The sequence below is a fragment of the Nyctereutes procyonoides genome, unplaced genomic scaffold (assembly GCF_905146905.1).
Source record: "Nyctereutes procyonoides isolate TBG_1078 unplaced genomic scaffold, NYPRO_anot_genome, whole genome shotgun sequence".
Taxonomy (NCBI): domain Eukaryota; kingdom Metazoa; phylum Chordata; class Mammalia; order Carnivora; family Canidae; genus Nyctereutes; species Nyctereutes procyonoides.
This window is the reverse complement of record NW_026575140.1, coordinates 46,322,081-46,339,686: the sequence shown is the minus strand read 5'-3', so window position 1 is coordinate 46,339,686 and position 17,606 is coordinate 46,322,081. Positions and strand designations below refer to the sequence as shown.

General features: G+C 38.0%; 1 protein-coding gene across 3 annotated transcripts in view; it reads right to left on the bottom strand.

The window, feature by feature from the left end:
* Positions 1 to 17,606, bottom strand: part of IL12RB2 (interleukin 12 receptor subunit beta 2) — a 74,893-nt gene that overhangs the window by 33,421 nt on the left and 23,866 nt on the right. For all 3 annotated transcript variants that reach the window (XM_055306252.1, XM_055306251.1, XM_055306250.1), the window contains 2 exons: positions 17,303 to 17,453; positions 7,105 to 7,184 (listed from right to left, as the gene is read on the bottom strand). In XM_055306252.1, the coding sequence (XP_055162227.1) occupies positions 7,105 to 7,184; positions 17,303 to 17,453 (231 nt within the window). The remainder of the gene's footprint in view (positions 1 to 7,104; positions 7,185 to 17,302; positions 17,454 to 17,606) is intronic.

Here is a 17,606-nt window from a genome sequence, read left to right as displayed (position 1 = left end):
AAGACCTCTGTGTTTTGTTTTTAAGATTTTATTTTATTTTTTTAGGTAATCTTAGACCCAATATGGGGCTCAGACTCACAAGTCTGAGATCAAGAGTCTCATGCTCCACCAACCAAGTCAGCCTGACACCCCTGTTTTGTTTTTAAGTATATGGGAAGAAGGGTGTTTCTGTGAATTGACAAATAATTTCTTCTTAGGACTTAAAGAAAAAGCTACTGTACTTGTCATAAAGTGATATTTTATTCTGAACTCCCCCTGATGCAAACAAGCAAACACACACCGTATGTCAGAGCTAAGCCTACATCAAATAAAAGAAGTTATAATCAAGACCTCTTCGAAAGCTGGGGAATTCGAATATGTCACAGACTTTTGGGGGGATGAGGTTAGTTTTTATTATTAGAGCAGATCCTTTGCTTTCCTGCTCCACCACATAGTAGCTCTGTGACTTTGGGCAAATTATTTTACTTCTCTGAGGCTCAATTTACTTATCTGTAAAATGAGATAATTCTATGTACGGCATAGACTTACAGGAAGATACAATGGGTTGAGGGAGGCAACGGTTTCAACGAGTACTTGGGATATGGTAGATGTCAGACACTTGATGAGTTTCCTGCTCTCTGTTACTCAAATATAAAAATCTTCATAGTTAGCACTTTTCCCATTGTATTCATATGACTTTTCTACCAGTGTATGGAAAGACAGGCCATCTTGACTTGGCTCCCACCATGGGTCTGTATGGAAGTCTCACCAATGTCATACAGTTGATTACAAAGGACATATAATTTGTGAGGTAAGCCTAGGTACCTTGATTTCAGAACTCATGATTGCTTTCAGCAACCCCAGTCCAAAGTGAGGGAGAAACTCAAAAGACAAGCTCATCTGGAAGTTTTAAAAATCGCTGTATTGAAATGATCCATCTGTGGAACCCACTTGTCTATCAACCCATCTTTGTGTCTCAGCGTCCTGTACAATGTTTGCCTCCTAGTGACTCAGCCAACACTTTTCATGATTCTCTCATTAATCTTTGCAACAACCTCAGGTGGTGTACGCTATTACTATCTGCACTTTATTTGTAAGGAAAGGAAGGCACAGAGAGGATAAGCACCTTGCTTAAGAACACACAGCCAGTAAGTGGTGAAGCTGCAACTTGAACCCAAGTAGCACAGCTCTACCTAGAGGATGAACTCTGAATTTCAGCTGTGTTAGTGCTCAGTAGATACCTGCAGTTGTTTTGCTACCCTGAACTTATTTAATTGATACTAATACCTCATGTTAGTTATCCTGACATAATGATTTCTACCTTACTTTGCAGCAGAAAAACAGCAAAAAAATAGAAAATTTGTTAGAGCAAAACTTGAACCCCTTCCATCTGTTTTCTATCTTGTTAATGCTCTGCTACCCACTTTATCTTCATCATTGACCACATTCTGTTACTCAACTGAAATTCCCTACATTACAGTTAGTATAATATGTATGACTAGTAAGCAAGGCAAAACAACCCCATTCTTTCCAAAAATACCTTCAGAAATGCTGTGCCAGCCTGTTGGGAAAGGGAAGGAGACAGAGCTGAATATTACAACAAAACTATCAAAAGCTTCCCATTTGCTGCTTTTGTATTTAAATATCATTTTTTGAGATTGGATGCTTCCTCTAATCATATAAAGGCCTCAGGCTCCTGATAGCCAATCTTCCCTGTGGATTTATGAAAGATCTTTGTTCTACATCAATATAAATCAGATTACAAATAATACTTTCCCTCGTTTACAGGATTTCTTTCATATGAGGAGCCCAAAGGACACATCCCCTCAGTGCAATGTGATATGGATTGGAATATTCTTCATACAACATAGAGAGATACAGGGAGAAAAAGACAAAGGAAATGTACTAAAGAAACTTCCTCTGAGGCTCTGCTGTAAACTGGAGTACGGGTGTTGTTACTTTCTCTTTCCTTTAGCCTTCTGTGGTTTGAGGGTAGCTGTTTATCCGAATGAGTTACTTCATTTAGCAAATGATTAAAACCCACCGAATCTTTCCCCCACTTTTGGAATCAAGTTTGCCTAACACTCTTCCCTACTGCTTGTGAAGGCCCTACAGGGGCGCTGTTCATTACAGTAGGGAGCCACCAGCCGCACATAGTGCTCACAGTGCTCTTGAACTGTGACTAAGATGTATTACTTTCTGAGGGTGAGCACTTAGCCACCATACCCACTGGCACTTAGTAGACACATTAGTTTTCAAAGATTTAGTAGGATAAGGAGAATGTAAAATAGCTAATCAATAATTTGTAAATATTGATTACATGTTGAAATGATAACATTCCACACATACTTGGGCTAATTAAAATATATTGTTAAAATTAATTCCGCCTGTTTCTTTTTTATTTTTAAAAGTAGCTACAAGAAAATTTTAACTTATAGATGAGGCTCTTATTTGAGGTGTGTTTTATATTTCTATAGTGATCCTTCATATGCTGAATCTACAGTCCTCAGTTTCCTGCCAAATGTTCTCCCATCTTTGTCCCAGCTAACTTGTTCTTCTGAGGTCAGTTCTAGCATTACCTTTCAAGAGGTCTTCTGTGATTCCTCACCCATTCCCCTGCTCTACTGGTTGACCCTGATCATTATTCCCCCAGCTGAATCTTAAACTCCTTAACACCTGAACGCCCTAATCAGACCCATTTTGTCCTTCTGCTGGTCTATGAGCTCAAGCACCTGAGGACTGCATTTGTCTTATTCGCTTCCATATCCCTGGCATGCAGCACAGTTTCCAGTATTAAAGAGAGGCTTGAATATGTTTGTTGAAATAAATGAATGAATGAATAAATAAATAAAGTGGAGTTGCCTTCATTTACAAACACATATTTCTCTTCTCGATCCATGGCCTCAACCACAATTTCAGAAAGTTTATGATCTGCCATGATTAAGAAATTAACAGAGGAAACTGGAAAGGTTAATGTGGTTTTAACCCTTTGTCATATCTTTTCATATACTGTCTGTCTATTAGGTGATTTTCTTCTTAAAGAATACATGTGTTAACTGGAAGAAAGGTGTATTGGAATCACAGGTTGAAATGCTTAATCGAAGCAAAGGAAACATATGAGACTTTGCACAAAAGGAAGATACAGGGGATGTGAGAGAGAGGATGCTAAAAGCCCCTGTGAAGGGCTTTAACACGACGCTGAGGCTGTTCATTACAGGGCAACACTTTCTACTTATTACTGCATTTATTGTTTTAACAATACCTAGGTGTTTTTGTTTTATTTCATAGATTAAATTGTACTTTTTGGCTTAAACATAGAAAGAATTTTTGTTTTAAAAATAGCTATGGCAAGAAATTATACAAAATATTTTTTAGGAAACAGAACTTTCAGAAGAAACCTTTTTAAGAGAAACCTGAAGTAGGTAAGAACCAGAACAAGAAAGCAAAGGTTTCCTTCATCTTCAACACATTCCCACACTCACATTCATACACACACACACATTCACAAACACACCCACACTCATACCCCCCCACACACCTTCCACACACTCATACTCACTGCGATAGTCTGAATGTGTGTTTGTGTCCAAGATTCACATATATGTTGGAGTCCTAATGCCCAGTGTGATGGTATTAGGAGGTAAGGCCTCTGGGAGGTGATTAGATCATGAAGGGTGGAGGCTTAATGAATGGGATTAGTGCCCTTATAAGGAGCTCACTAGCCTCTTCTGCCACGTGAGGATACAATAAGAGGTCTGCAGCCCAGAAAAGGCCCCTCACCTAACGTTGATGACACCTGGTCTTGGACTTCTAGCCTCCAGAACTGTGAGAAACAGATTCCTATTGTTTATAAGCCACCCAGTCTGTGGTATTTTGTTATAGCAGCCAAATGGTTTAAGGCACTTACCTACATGCACCCACACTGACATGTATATTTACATAGCCACACTCATACTCTCACCCCACACACATATTAAAAACTCACACTCATTTACACACACATTCACGCTTATCCATTGTACTCACACACATCTACAATGCACTTGCACACACATCACTCACATACATGCATACTCACACACACATACTCACACTCACCTACATCCACACCTTGTTCCTTCAAGGTGTGCTGATTCCATTTAGCACCAATTACTCTCTTCTGATGTAAACATCCTACAAAAATGAAAGGTCATCTCACATTTCCCCAGCTGCAGGAGAAACATGTTCTCACTTTATTCATAGACTAATGGGGTTTTACTTGGTACTAAGACCTGAAATCCCCCTCTCCGCAGTGGCAGGGTGTCCCTCTCATTGGGTTTCCCAGTATTGATCAAAGTGAAAACAAACAAAAAAAACCCAACAAACCACCACACATACGTCTTTGCTTTCTTTCCTGAGGTCTGATTTGGGTCCCACCACAAAGCACCTGATCTGGCTGCAGTATTTCTTTCTAGTCTGACATTCAGATGAATCCCTATGTCATGGCACCATCCCAACAAATTCCCAAGCCTGCCTAAGAGTAGCATAAGAAATCCTCAGTTGGATGAGTGAGACAGGAAGGGTTCCAGACAGAAGGGGAGTGATTTCTGCCAGCAGCAAGCATCATAGTACCTGAAATCCTTTCTCTGGCATCACTCAGCTCCCTAGACCTGTGTCTGTGTTTGTAACATGAGGTAGGACTGCATGCTGCTTACATTCCCTCTAGCTCTTGGGCTCTGTAGTTCTGTGGTCCAAAGCAGGCCTGCTTGTCTCAGTAGTTCTGGTCAGTCTTTCAATTTCATTGCCAGGTGAGTGGCCTACTTGAAGCCACTAAAGAAACCCAGGGTTTTGCAGGAAAAGACTTACTCCTGTATCAGGCCTGCAAAACTGAAAACTAGATCCAACACTCCTTAAGGAGATTCTCAGGCTGGACTCAGGAGATTCTAAGGTTTTGAAGATGCCCTGTCTTGATCACCATCAGGTGCCAATTTGTAGAAGTTTCTAGTATTTACATTTTTAGGATCTTAAGCCAGTTCTGGTCCAAAGCACTCATAATTCTGACTCTGCAAAAGGGAAAACTTTCCTTCTTTTCTTTTTTTTTTTAGAGTTTTATTTATTGATTTGAGAGAGAACGAGCGCTTGTGAGCAATCACACAAGTTGGAGGAGAGAGGGATGAGGAGAGAATCCTCAAGCCGACTCCCCACTGAGCATGGAGTGCAATGCAGGGCTTGATCCCAGAATGCTGAGATTGTGACTTGAGTCAAAATCAAGAGTCAGCAGTTTAGTTGAGCACCTTTCCCAGGTGCCCCAAAAGGGAAAATTTTCTAACAGTAAGAGATGCTCACCATAGCATGGATTGCTTACAAAGTGAGAATTCTCTCTGTCCCAGACGGTCCCACCAGAGGTATCCGTCTGTCCTGGCTGGAGTGGAAGCAATGTTTATGACAGGAAGGGTAGACTAGAAGAGAGTTAAAGTCTTTTTGAATTCCAAAACCTCACTTTAGAATTTAGGCTTTTCGAGGATTAGGGACAAGATTAAAATGAGAACCAGAGAAGAATTTGCATATGCACCTTGGCTGAGCCTTACCTGTGGCTAACAAATGTTTATTGGAATGAAAACAATATATTTTTTCAGATCACTGCTGAGGACATTTTGGGAGACGAAATCTTTATGGAAGGAGGAATTTTGGTTTTGACCAGTTGCTTACTTGTGAAAATGAAAACCAACAGCCAGGAACTAAGCTGGGTTCTTCTATAATATTCACAAATTATGGCTGCTCTAAATGTCTTGCTTTGAGAATTATCTTGCTCTTAAACAAGGCTTTATTTTAAAATAAATCTTAAGCTGCAGTTTTAGTTCCAAAGTGAAGAGCTTGATTATGACTCACTAAGCTATTTATAGTAGTCTCATACCAGACATTTTGTGTGCATGTGAGAGAGAAAGGAAAAGAGGGAGAAAGAGCTCATTTCTTGTCTGGCTCATTTCTTAAAACTGAAGAAGATTGCAGTTATCAAAATCTATCATGCTAACCCCATCAGAGGACTTTATATTCATTTCTCTGACTGTTGGGGTTTCATGCTCATCAGCTTCATAATTGCAAAACTGTTGATTTACCCTTAACTGGAAGAGGTGTAATGAGAGGAATGCAGGCTTGGAGAAGTAAAGAGGAGTACAGCTCACCTGAAAACCTTTTATTATGAGCATGTCAATCAGGAGTTCAATTCAAATAGTATTTTCTTTTCATAAAGATGAGTCACGATGTAGCAGAAAGAATTCTGGATGGGGTTTTAGTCTCAATTCTGCACTATGTAGCTGGGTGACTGTGGGAAGAACATCCTCCTCTCTCTGACCGTTTAGTTTTTCCATTTGTTAAATGGGGATACCTAGTACTTACCTCACAGGGTGTTTAAAGGATTAAGTGAAACAACCACACCAGATTTCAGCATTTTGTGAAACTCTCACATCCTGTAATATACATTAGGCCTCATCATTTTCTGGAAGGTTGTTCAAGTGACTACTGTTTTACTGCTATTCCTCAGGAAGAGCTGTTTTCCCTTCTGTTCATAATATTTTCTACTATTACTTGAGTTCTTGAGGCAGAGCAGCCTTCCTTCTACCCTCTCCCTTTTTGGTGACTATAGAAAATATATTTCTGAATATCCATATACACAGACTTCCCATCTTTAATTTCCCAAAAAAGTGAATAAGTAAAAGGTGGTATGGTCACTGCTGGGCAGTTTGTATGTAGGGGACATAAGGGTGGCGGGGAGGGGCAAGAGCCCGAAGAAATGATGCAGTGGGGTCAGAGGATGGACATGCCTGGAGGTGGGAAGGGATGGAAGTGGATGAGGAAAAGACATAGCTGTGTGTGGGACAGAACCCACAGCTCTCACCCTTCTTTGGCAAAAGGCAATGGCATTGAATCAAGTGTCAGGAGGATATTGGTGAGAAAATGAGCTCCAACTAAGTCTCTGAAGCCTCATATAAAGCCATTATGGAAATAAAACTTAATTTTTGGCCTTGAAACATTGTTCAAATATATAATTCTTTTTATATATCAATTATATCTCAATAAAAACAAAGACAAAAAACCACAACTAAGTATATAATTCTCTTAAATTTTACATTGACACTGAAGACTTACCTTCCAGAAAAGAGAAATCTGTTGTCTACTGTAATCAATGTGCTTTTTCATGTACCAGACATCTAATGTACCTGTAGGTTCTGTTTTGAAGAGGAAAAAAAATATATATATACACACACACACACACAGATATATATATATATATATGCACAATATAAGACCTTTCAAAGTCAATTACTTATTTAATAAATAATTCTAGGAGAGTAGGATTTAGGACAATTTTAATTTTCTTTGTACCCCAGTATTGTTTTCTTTCTGTCAAACAGTGAACATGTATATTGTTGGTCATAGAAAAATCAAGGTTACTTAAAAACAAATTTTAAAAAATGATGAGGAGGAAATTAGATTCCTAACTTGCCCTTAAAATATGTATTAATAAAATAACTCAAAGAAGGTATGTGTGGTTATTTCTTTTTTGTTGGAATGCAGAAAAAATTATCAGCAGAAAGATAACCTAAATCACAAGGAGCACAATTTTTGATCCTGTAAAAAAGGCAAAAAAACAAATTATAATCTCTGTGTTCACATCTATTCCTGAACTTATCATGTTGTGGCATAATTATTTGGTTTTATGATCATTAGGTAATGATCTACTTGAAAGGAAAACCTATCTCATATATCTTAATATATCCTTCACACCTACACAGTGCCTAGAATGTAACAGGCTCTCGATAACTCTTTGTTAGGTGATGAATGAACAAATGGAAAATTCAGACAATATTAGCTACTTGATGCAAAAACACAGGCTGAACTGACAGAAGGAATGACCACCAATCTATAAGACAATGGTCAAATACGACCTACTTTAATTTGAAAAAGTCAATCAAATAGACTTGAAAAGAAACTGAATAATCAGCTCCTGTGTGTAAGAGTTTGTGTGCACGTGTAAGTGGGTGAAATAGTTTTATTTCTCCCATTATCAGATTTGTTTTGATTTACAGTCAGGGGTGGAATCTAATAGATCAGCCACTAGTTTTTCCAAAAGTCTAATAAAGAACTTATTAAACTCAATCACAGAGAAACAAACAATAACTATCGATGAAATGGTGCAAAATACATGAAGGAAATGGGCTTTAAAGAAGACATAGACATGGCCAACATGCACATGAGAAAATGCACTGCATCACTTGCCATCAGAATACAAATCAAACCACAATGAGATACACCTCACACCAGTGAGAATGGGAAATCAAATAAGGCAGGAAACACCAAATGTTGGAGAGGATTGGAGAAAAGGGAACCTCTTACACTGTTTGGTGGGAATGTGACTGGTGCGAGCCACTCTGGAAAACTGTGTGGAGGATCTCAAAGATTATAAAATAGACTGCCCTACACCCAGCAATTGCACTGTTAGGATTTACCGAAGACATCAATGCAAATGAAACTGCCGCACTGCACCCGATGTTTCTAGCAGCCATGTCCACAATACCAAACTGTGGAAGGGAGCCTTCGTGCCCAGTCGAAATGATGAATGATAACATGAAGCTGTGGTTATGTATACAATGGAATAGTACTCGCCATTAGAAACGAGCAAATACCCACCATTGCTCAACGTGGATGGAACTGGAGTATTATGCTTGAGTGAAGTAATCAATCGAGAAGACAAACAGTGGATGTCCTCACTCATTTTGGGGAATATAAATAATAGTGAAGGGGAATGTAAGGAAGGAAAGAAATGTGTGGGAGATATCAGAAAGACACAGAACATAACAGAATTCTAAATATTCTGAAATGAACTAGGGTGGTGGAAAGGGCAGATGGCGGGTGGTGAATGTGAAGGCACGAGGGGGACACCTTGACGTGATGACACTGGTGTTATTCTGTATGTTGTAAATTGAACACCAATAAAAATATTTATAAAAAAAAAAAAAAGATAAGTCAGCCACTGAAAACAGTGATACAATAATAAAAAAAATGTAACTTGTTTATCACTGACACTTAGAGTGTATTGAGATGAGGCTACACAGAGGTTCCTTCTGGAGAGGCAAGTTCCATTGTAAGTTTCCAGAACATTAAGTCTCACTGGGAAAGCAGAGGACAAGAAGTTAGGGAGAGGAGAAGAGAAAGAGGGAAAGGAAGGGAGCACATGCACCCACACATAATATGTGCAGGTCCTATGGGGGCCCACTCACAGTTACATCCATGTCTTCCTCAACCTTGTGACATACACAGATCAAGAGCAGTAGTTAAAGAGTGAGTGCCAGAGCAGGAGTATATGGGCAAATCCCAGCTCTGCAATCTTGAACAAACGTTAACCATGTCCTTAAGCCAGTTTCCTCATCTGTTGAATGAGTGTCATAGTTCTCTGTTACATGGAGCTGTTGTGAGAATTAAATGAATAGAAGAATCCTGATCCATGGTAAGCACTCAGTAAATTTAGCTGTTGCTATTTTCTTCATTTGGAAAATGAAGTGCTGAGAACTAAAGGGGCTTGTTCAAGGCCCCAGAACTAAAAGTGGAGAAGCCAGGTTTTGAACACTAGTCTGTTTCATTCCAGAGCCTGAGCTCTTTGCTCTGCACTTTGCAATTACCTGGCTCTGAGAAAGCTTAAAATTTCTCTACAGCACTTCTACCCCCAACAAGTTCCCTTTCATGTTCTACTCTCTTCCTTTGTCACTTCCTTTTCCTGCCTCTCTCACCCTCTTCCCTGTTTTTTTTTTCTAAATATTCACTTATTTTCTTCCCTTCTCTTCCCACTAGTGATAGCTTCTACCCTTGCAGTGAGGACCTAAGACATTGTGAAAATGCTTTCCATGCTGCTTCAGGATTATGAATAGTGACCCAGAAATCAAGACTATGACTTTTTTTTCCTGCTAGTCCAGATGCAAAAGGGAAAAAAGCATAGGCAAGAGAAGGAAAGGGGACCTGACCATTATCAACCACGTATTATGTGCCAGAAAATATTTGGACACTTTAAAATACTGTACATTATCTTACTTAATCCTCACACAATGCAGGAAGTGCATGTGACTACACCTGCTTTAGAGCTGAGGACAAGGAGCCTGATGAAGGTTAAATGATCTACAGAACACGTGGAGCTGGTAAATGGTAAAGCCAGGGGCTGAGCCCAGGTTTCACTGTTTCCAAAGATCCTGCTCTTCTATTACAGTTCACTACATTGAGCAAAGATCTGAGCAAACTAGATTATCCAGACATTGATTACGTAATCAGTATTTGGAAACTTGGGTGTGCTCAATGGCAAAGCCAGCTGACTTGTTAGTGCTAATGTCTCCAGTTAATTACATGTTGGTAAGAAATTTAAAGGAACATTCATTGCCTCATTAAAGATCTATAACCTACCAGATTACTACAGAGCTAAGAATTGAATTCTAGAATCACAGTCTCTTCAAAGGAAAAATTGCAAGTGAAACTGAAAATTTAATGGTGCCCACCTGCAGTGTTAGCCTCTATGGGAGAGAAATCATTAGTTGAATCTGTGTGAGTTTCAAAGCGTAAAATTTCATGACCAGGGGTGTCAAACCCTGCTGCTTAAAAGCAACATAAGAGCTGATATTAAAGAGTATGTTTGATATTCAACTGACACAAAATCACTTGAAGTTCTAACCTCAGTGTTATCTAACAAAGGCAGGTAAAACTATTATAGGTAGGCCAGAAAAGGAAAGTCAAAGGCCAATAGCCAAGTGAATCCAAAGCAAGTGGGTACAAATTATTAAAAATACAAATATTGAGAAATGGAAGTCAGGTCTCCTGAGATGAAATTACCTCCTATATAATAAATGGGGAAACTATAGGGTTGGATAGAGTCACCAGTGTGGAAAAAAAAAAAAAAAAGCAAAGATACTAAATTAAGCAGGAGATTCGCCTAAATGACCTTGAGTGTGCTTTCAATTCTAAAAGCCCAAGATTCTGTGATTCTGTGCAACAGTACGTGTGGCAAACAAATCAGAGCCAACCAATGTGCTTCTGAAATGAGCATCCATATCTGAAGCCAAGGCAAGTGCAGGAACGTGGACAACAGCAACTGAATCGCAGGTGAAAAGCAATCCCTCAAAAAGAAGTTTTTGCAGGCAGTAAGGAGGAGTATAAAGATTTCCAAGAACAGTGAAAATGGAGAATTTAACACAAAGAGAATATGGAAAAGGTATTATCTTGGGAGGTTTCAGGCAGTGAACTAAATGAAACACGCGAGAATTTTTTTGGTCCAAGTCATGCTCCCAGCATGGCAAGGCAGAGATAAGTTATTCACTGCCTTGGTTCCTTGATGTGCACTTTTTGGGGATGACACATTTATCTAAAATCTAGTTTTAAACAATTTGATTCAAACAGATCTTACAGGTATCTACTTGGTTAAACAAGTTTTACATTGAGACATTATGACCTGCTATGCCTGCATGGGAAGCCCTATACAGACTCCTACATTCCTCTTCCTTCTTGATTAATAATATTTAAAACTTGGTTCACTCTCTCTTTTCATCTTTTTCTGTCCACTCTTTTTAGTCATGATGTGAAGGGCCACCATCCATAGGTTGTTTCTGCCCTGGAGCTGGTACCGTCAATCCTTCCACCTATCTACTTCTAATGATGTGTTTCTCTTCAGTAGCTGTTCTTGTTTCATACTTCATTGAGCAAAAGGAAGTAATCAGACAGGGATTCTCTCATCTTTCCACCATGAAAACCTCCAAATTTTTAGTTAATTCCCAAACATAGCACCCCTACTTCCATCATATTTCAACCCCTTAACCTGAATGCTGGATCCCATTCTCTTGCTTTATCAAGGACTTCTCCCCCACTTCTCCTGTGTCATTAATTTCTCCCTCTCTGCTGGGACTTTACCATTACCTTGAAAATATACTATATTTCCTCTGATCCTAAAAACAAAACCAGGCAAAGCATTTCCTGATACCTCGTCCTGCTTCAGCTACTGCCCTGCATCTCTGCTCTCCTTCACAGAACTTCTTGAAGTGGTGAACCGTCACTGACTCTCACCTCACACTCACTCTCAACCTTTAGCATCTAAGAGTGTCTTCCCATCATTCTACTGACACTGCCTCTGGTTGGCAGTGAAGTTTGTGTTGCCAAATCTAATAGTTACTTCTTTATTCTTATGTTATTGGACTTCTCAGCAGCCTTTTATATAGATGAAAACTCTCCTTTTTTTTTTAAGAAACATAACCTTTTAGCATTTTTTAAAAAAGATTTATTTATTTATTTGAGAGACAGCCAGGGAGGGGCAGAGGGAAAGGGAAAGAATACCAAGCAGACTCTCTGATTAATGTGGAGCCTAATGTGAGGCTCAATCTCATGACCCTGAGATAATGACCTGACTGGAAATCAAGTGTCAGACACTGAAGCAACTGAGCCATCCAGGCAACCCAACTTTTTAACATTTTTAATATCCAGGTCACAAGTGAAGACGTTGTTTCTCAACAGAAGCAGGAATGTTTCGCCTATACTAAAATTAATGGAGGTATTGTGCCAGAGTGGTGATGGGAAAAAAGCAAGTTACATATACAGTATATAATTTTAATTAAGCTCAAAAACAACCAAAACCAATAATTGTTTAAAGATAGATACATTTCTGAAAGCTATGAGAAAAGTACTGATAAATGTACAGGATAATAGTTACCTCTGGGGAGGCATGACAAGGGTAAGAATATATTGGTAATTTTATAGTATTTAAGTTGAATGGTGTGTTCATAACTGTTCATTTTGTTGTTATCCTTTGTAAGTAGAAAGTAGCTTAAACTAGGATAATCATAGTGGCAACAGAAGGAATGAACAGATTTTGAATATGTTTAGGAGAGTCAAGTGCTGATATAGGGGAATGGGGGGAGAGAAGGTTTTTAAAAGAGAACTTAAGGAAAATTTCTCAATTTTTGACTTCAGTAAGTAGGAAGATGGTGACAGTGTTTACTGAAATAGAAAATATTGAAACTGAAGTATTTTAGAGACATTTTGTTTTGGAGAAAAAAAGTTCTTGTCTAGGCTATGTGGGGTTCAGAATGCCCATTGATATCTTGGTGAAGATATGGAACAGGATACTGGAGCACAAATTCTGGATAAGGTCATCTCAGAAAAGAAGGAAGCCCTGGGTAAAGCCATAAGGACTGATACTGAGAAGAGAAAAATTACCAGCAATTCTGGCCAATAGAGCAGAATAAAATCCAGGAATATGAGATTTCACAGAATTCAAAAGAATCTAGTACTTCAAGGAGGAAATAGCTCCCTTCTACTGCAATGATCATGGAAGCCATATGTTCCAGGTAAGGGAAGGCCACAAGATTCTCTTGAAACTCTGAATTTCTTCTTGGTATTGTATCCTCCAGGAATCTTCCCCTAATGTTTCAATATAGATGATAAGCCCCTGAGCCTGAGGATCTGATTGTTTTTCACTGTATCCCAGCACCTGGCATAGTTCCTGATACACACTTTCCTCTAAGATCACCCAGAGGAGCATATTTTTTCATCTGTTTTTGTTTGGAAGGCTTCATGGAAAGCATTTCTTCCTATTGGGATAATCACCATCTTATCAAACAATTGAGCCCAGACATTGACTTCTTCCAGGATAAGGATTGGGCTTAGAGGGCACCAAAAGAAGAAAGGAGAGCAGGGCCTGTCATTGGATTTCAAACCTAACATTTTCCTTCTAATGAAAATGTTTGCATGTAAGTCTCTTTTGAAGGCTAAGAATCTTTCATTCTCATTTTCTTAAGCCTTAGGCAGAAAGACACAAATATGATATTTTCAAGTTTTGCTGGCTTAGGAGTCAGCATATTCTGGCCTGAGGGCCAAATCTGCTCCCTGTTTTGGTACAGCCTGTAGACTAACAGTGGTTTTTACATTTTTAAATGGCTGAAAACAGATAAAAGAATATTTTTTCATGATATATGAAAATTACAAAAAATTCAAATTTCAGTGTCCATAAATAAGGTTTTATTGGAACATAGTTTGTCTATGTATTTATATACTATCAATGGCTGCTTGCACACTAGAATAGGAAATTTTAGTACTTATGATAGAGATATGGTCTGCAAAGCAGAAAATATTTACTATCTGGACCTTTACAGAAAATGTTTGCTGACCCGTGAGCTAGATTGTTATGAAGTACTTGCTAACTAAAATGGTAAAATAACCTCTAGTATTTAATTGGCCTTCTCAGAGCCAGGTAACTGAGGGGTGCAGAGCAAAGGGCTTGGGCTATGTGATTAACAGACAGACCAGTATTCAAAACTGGCTTCTCTGCTTACTAGTTCTAGAACCTTGAACAAGCTCCTTCAGCTCTCAGAACTTCATTTTCCAAATGAAGAAACAACAACTAAATTTACTGAGTGCTTACCATGGGTCAGTGTTTTTCTATTCATTTAAATTAACCCATTTTAGCAATATTTCAGAATTATGAATGAATGAATGAATGAATTGCCTAGTTTCTCAATGTGAGAAGAGGTGGCTACAACTGGTCTGCATCCTCTTTGGGGGTCTCTAACCAATCACCCATGCCATCACCTGTGATGGGGGAGGACTACTCTTTTACTGCTCCAGCATAAATTTGAGGATGTAGCATTTCTTTTATTAAATTGTCCATAAACATGTAAATAAGACTTTAAAAAATGGGGAATGAACAGACAGAAACACCTAATTCATACTACAGCTCTAAGAAATGGCTTGTTCATCTTTATTTTGGAGTCTCCTCCTGGGTGTTCTGAGTGGTGAGGGAATCAACTCCCCCCAACACCTGGGCATATTCTCAGGCATGTCTGGGTGCCATGCAGCCCAAACTCAAGAATGTTTTTCCACTACAGTCAATATGGTTACTCAGTTCCCAGTATCAGGCTTGCTTCTGACAGATATCAAAGAAGGGGCTGTCCTCCTAAACAGAGGAAAGCAGTTTGTTCCTTCCTACTCCATACTTAGTGGCCATTTAAAAAGTGTTTTTCATGGAGGACCATGACAGGAGTTGAATCTAATGACATAGGAAAGGGCCATATGGAGTAAATAAAGCCCTCATTCTCTGCTGACATGATCTAAATAACTGTGCCTAATCCACCAGGAGATAACATTGCTCTCAGTTTTAAGCAGCAAAGGCTGCAAAGAGCTCTATTGTAAGGTCATTCACAGTTTTAAAAACTAAAAAAAAAAAAAAAACCTAAAAAAAAAAGCTTACTAGTAATTTTTTTTAAATGCCAAGTTACATATGAGTACGCATTCAAGAGTTGTAAAGGAAGAAGTGCTAAAAAAATTCACACCTTTTTGGCTGACATCAGTTGGTGTTTCATAAAGAAACTGATGACAGAAACAGCGGTAAGGGGCAAAAACCATGCCACTCAAAGTAAGAGGGAAGAGGTCTTGCATCAACCCACAGAAAGATCAAACACAGACAAGGGAGATGCAGACACTGAAAGGAAGCCCACAGAGCTTGGTAAAGGTGGTGTCTCAGAGGATGGGTTTCCTCACAAACGCCTGTGAGTACTCTGAATGAGCCAGTTCCTTGGTTCAATTCATAACTGTCCATGAGTTCACAACCCTAATTAGTACTGCACTCATTGTTACGATAGTGGTTTATCTTAGGGGCTATGAGAAAGTTATTGTCCTACCTTGAAGTCTTTTTAAGTCAAGAGATAGACACTTAAAAAAAAAAAAAAACTTTTTTCACACATCTCCAAACCGGTCATTATTAAATGTTAGTAAGAATTACAAGAATTCACAAGCTCAGAGCTTCCCTGGTTTATAGATTTAAGCCTCATGTGACAGAACCTGAAAACTTCTCAGCCTATGTACTACCTTAGCCTTGGACATAAAATATGGCCCACTTTCAAAAATTTTATCTGTAGACATATACACAAAATCTAATCCATGAAGTATTTAAAGAAATACATTACTTTGACTATGTATAATAAAAGAATAAAAAGAGTAAGCTCTTGATTATAAAAAATGACAAATATTGAAACAGAGAGCAAGTGGCTCAACATTAGTTTAAGAGATTTGTATGATAAAATGAGAAGGAATAAATTATAATGTATTGGATGGATTTATTTTAAAATATTTTTTAAAAATAAAGAAATGCAGTTAATATAAGAAAGGAAGAATATACAATTATTCTATAACATATATTAGATATTATATCTTATTAATAGGCCCTTGGGTCCTTGAAAGTCAGTCATTGGGGTATCACTGATAAGTGTACCATCAGCAAAGTCCATTAGCAGCTCACAGAAAATGAATGTAACTTATTATGAGACTAATAGGCATATATATCTGTAAGTTTTATAAATAAATATTTAGATTTTCTCACATTAATACTTCAAAATAGTCACATAATAAAACAATGGATTATACTACAATAATTTTTCTTCTGAGCTAAATTTATAGATTAAGAAACATTATAGTATATCACTAAATGAGTGCTTTTAAAAATTAATATTCAGATGGCTACTTCTTGTGTATCCAAAGATTTGCTAATATTGACACAGAGTTCATATGGGTAATTTTGCTCCAATAAAATGTTTGGTTATACCTTAGTAAGTTGTCTTCCCTATAATTGTCAGAAAGAAAAGCCCATCAGACTGAGAACTATATTTGACATCCTTTCCATAGCTATCGGCAGTCTGGTGACCATCATTTGAGCAATAAGTATCAAAGGCATGATGCAGTGCAGTGCCATAATATTTGGAGGAGAGATGATTGCTGGATGTTAAATTTTATTTAAAATGTTATATCTCCAGAGTCTACCTTCTTTCAAGCTTTTAATTTTCATAGAATCCAAAAGGTAAAATTTATCAAGTTTTAACTATAAAGGAATAAAATTACTGGTTATGGTTTTGTGGAATGAGAGAGTTCCTGAGATAGGAAGTGAAATAGAAATAAAGTTATAATCAAACATTACCGAAGCATCAACTTGCAACCAACACGACAACATGTGGCAAGCAGGAGTAGGACTTACCTAATGTTAAAAATGTCCTAGCAATATAAACACTTCATCCTGGACAATTACAGTACTTAAACTAATGTAAAAATTAGTTTGTTAATTAATGTACTCATTTACTTGTTAGTTAATGCTAATGTTAGTAAGAGTACATTTACTTGTTAGCAATGCACTCGTTTACTAGTTAGTTATTGGTACTGAACTTGTTGATTCAGTACCAGTATTTTAGAGATCCTGATCCAAAGAAATCCCTATATCTTCCTCTCCCCCTCCTACCTCTCCTTCCACTCCTCTCACTCTCCTCTTTAAAACACATACCTTCTTCTGGTGTTTGTGTTCTCAACGATTCACTCCAATCACTCCAAATACCTTTATGTAGGTGTAGCTTAGAGGAAATCTGAAATTCATACTCTGTAAATGGTTTCAGATCCAGTAAATCATATCTTCCTTTGGCATTTGTAGCATGGACCTTGAATCAGATAAAATTTTTAAGGTGGTCTATTAATATTAAATTAAAGGATTTTGACACACATAGGTAAGAAACTTGAGTAGATAACTTATTCCTTTCTATTTTTTGAGATCTGTCATTCATTGAGAAGAAAAATCAATGACAGGGTTACTG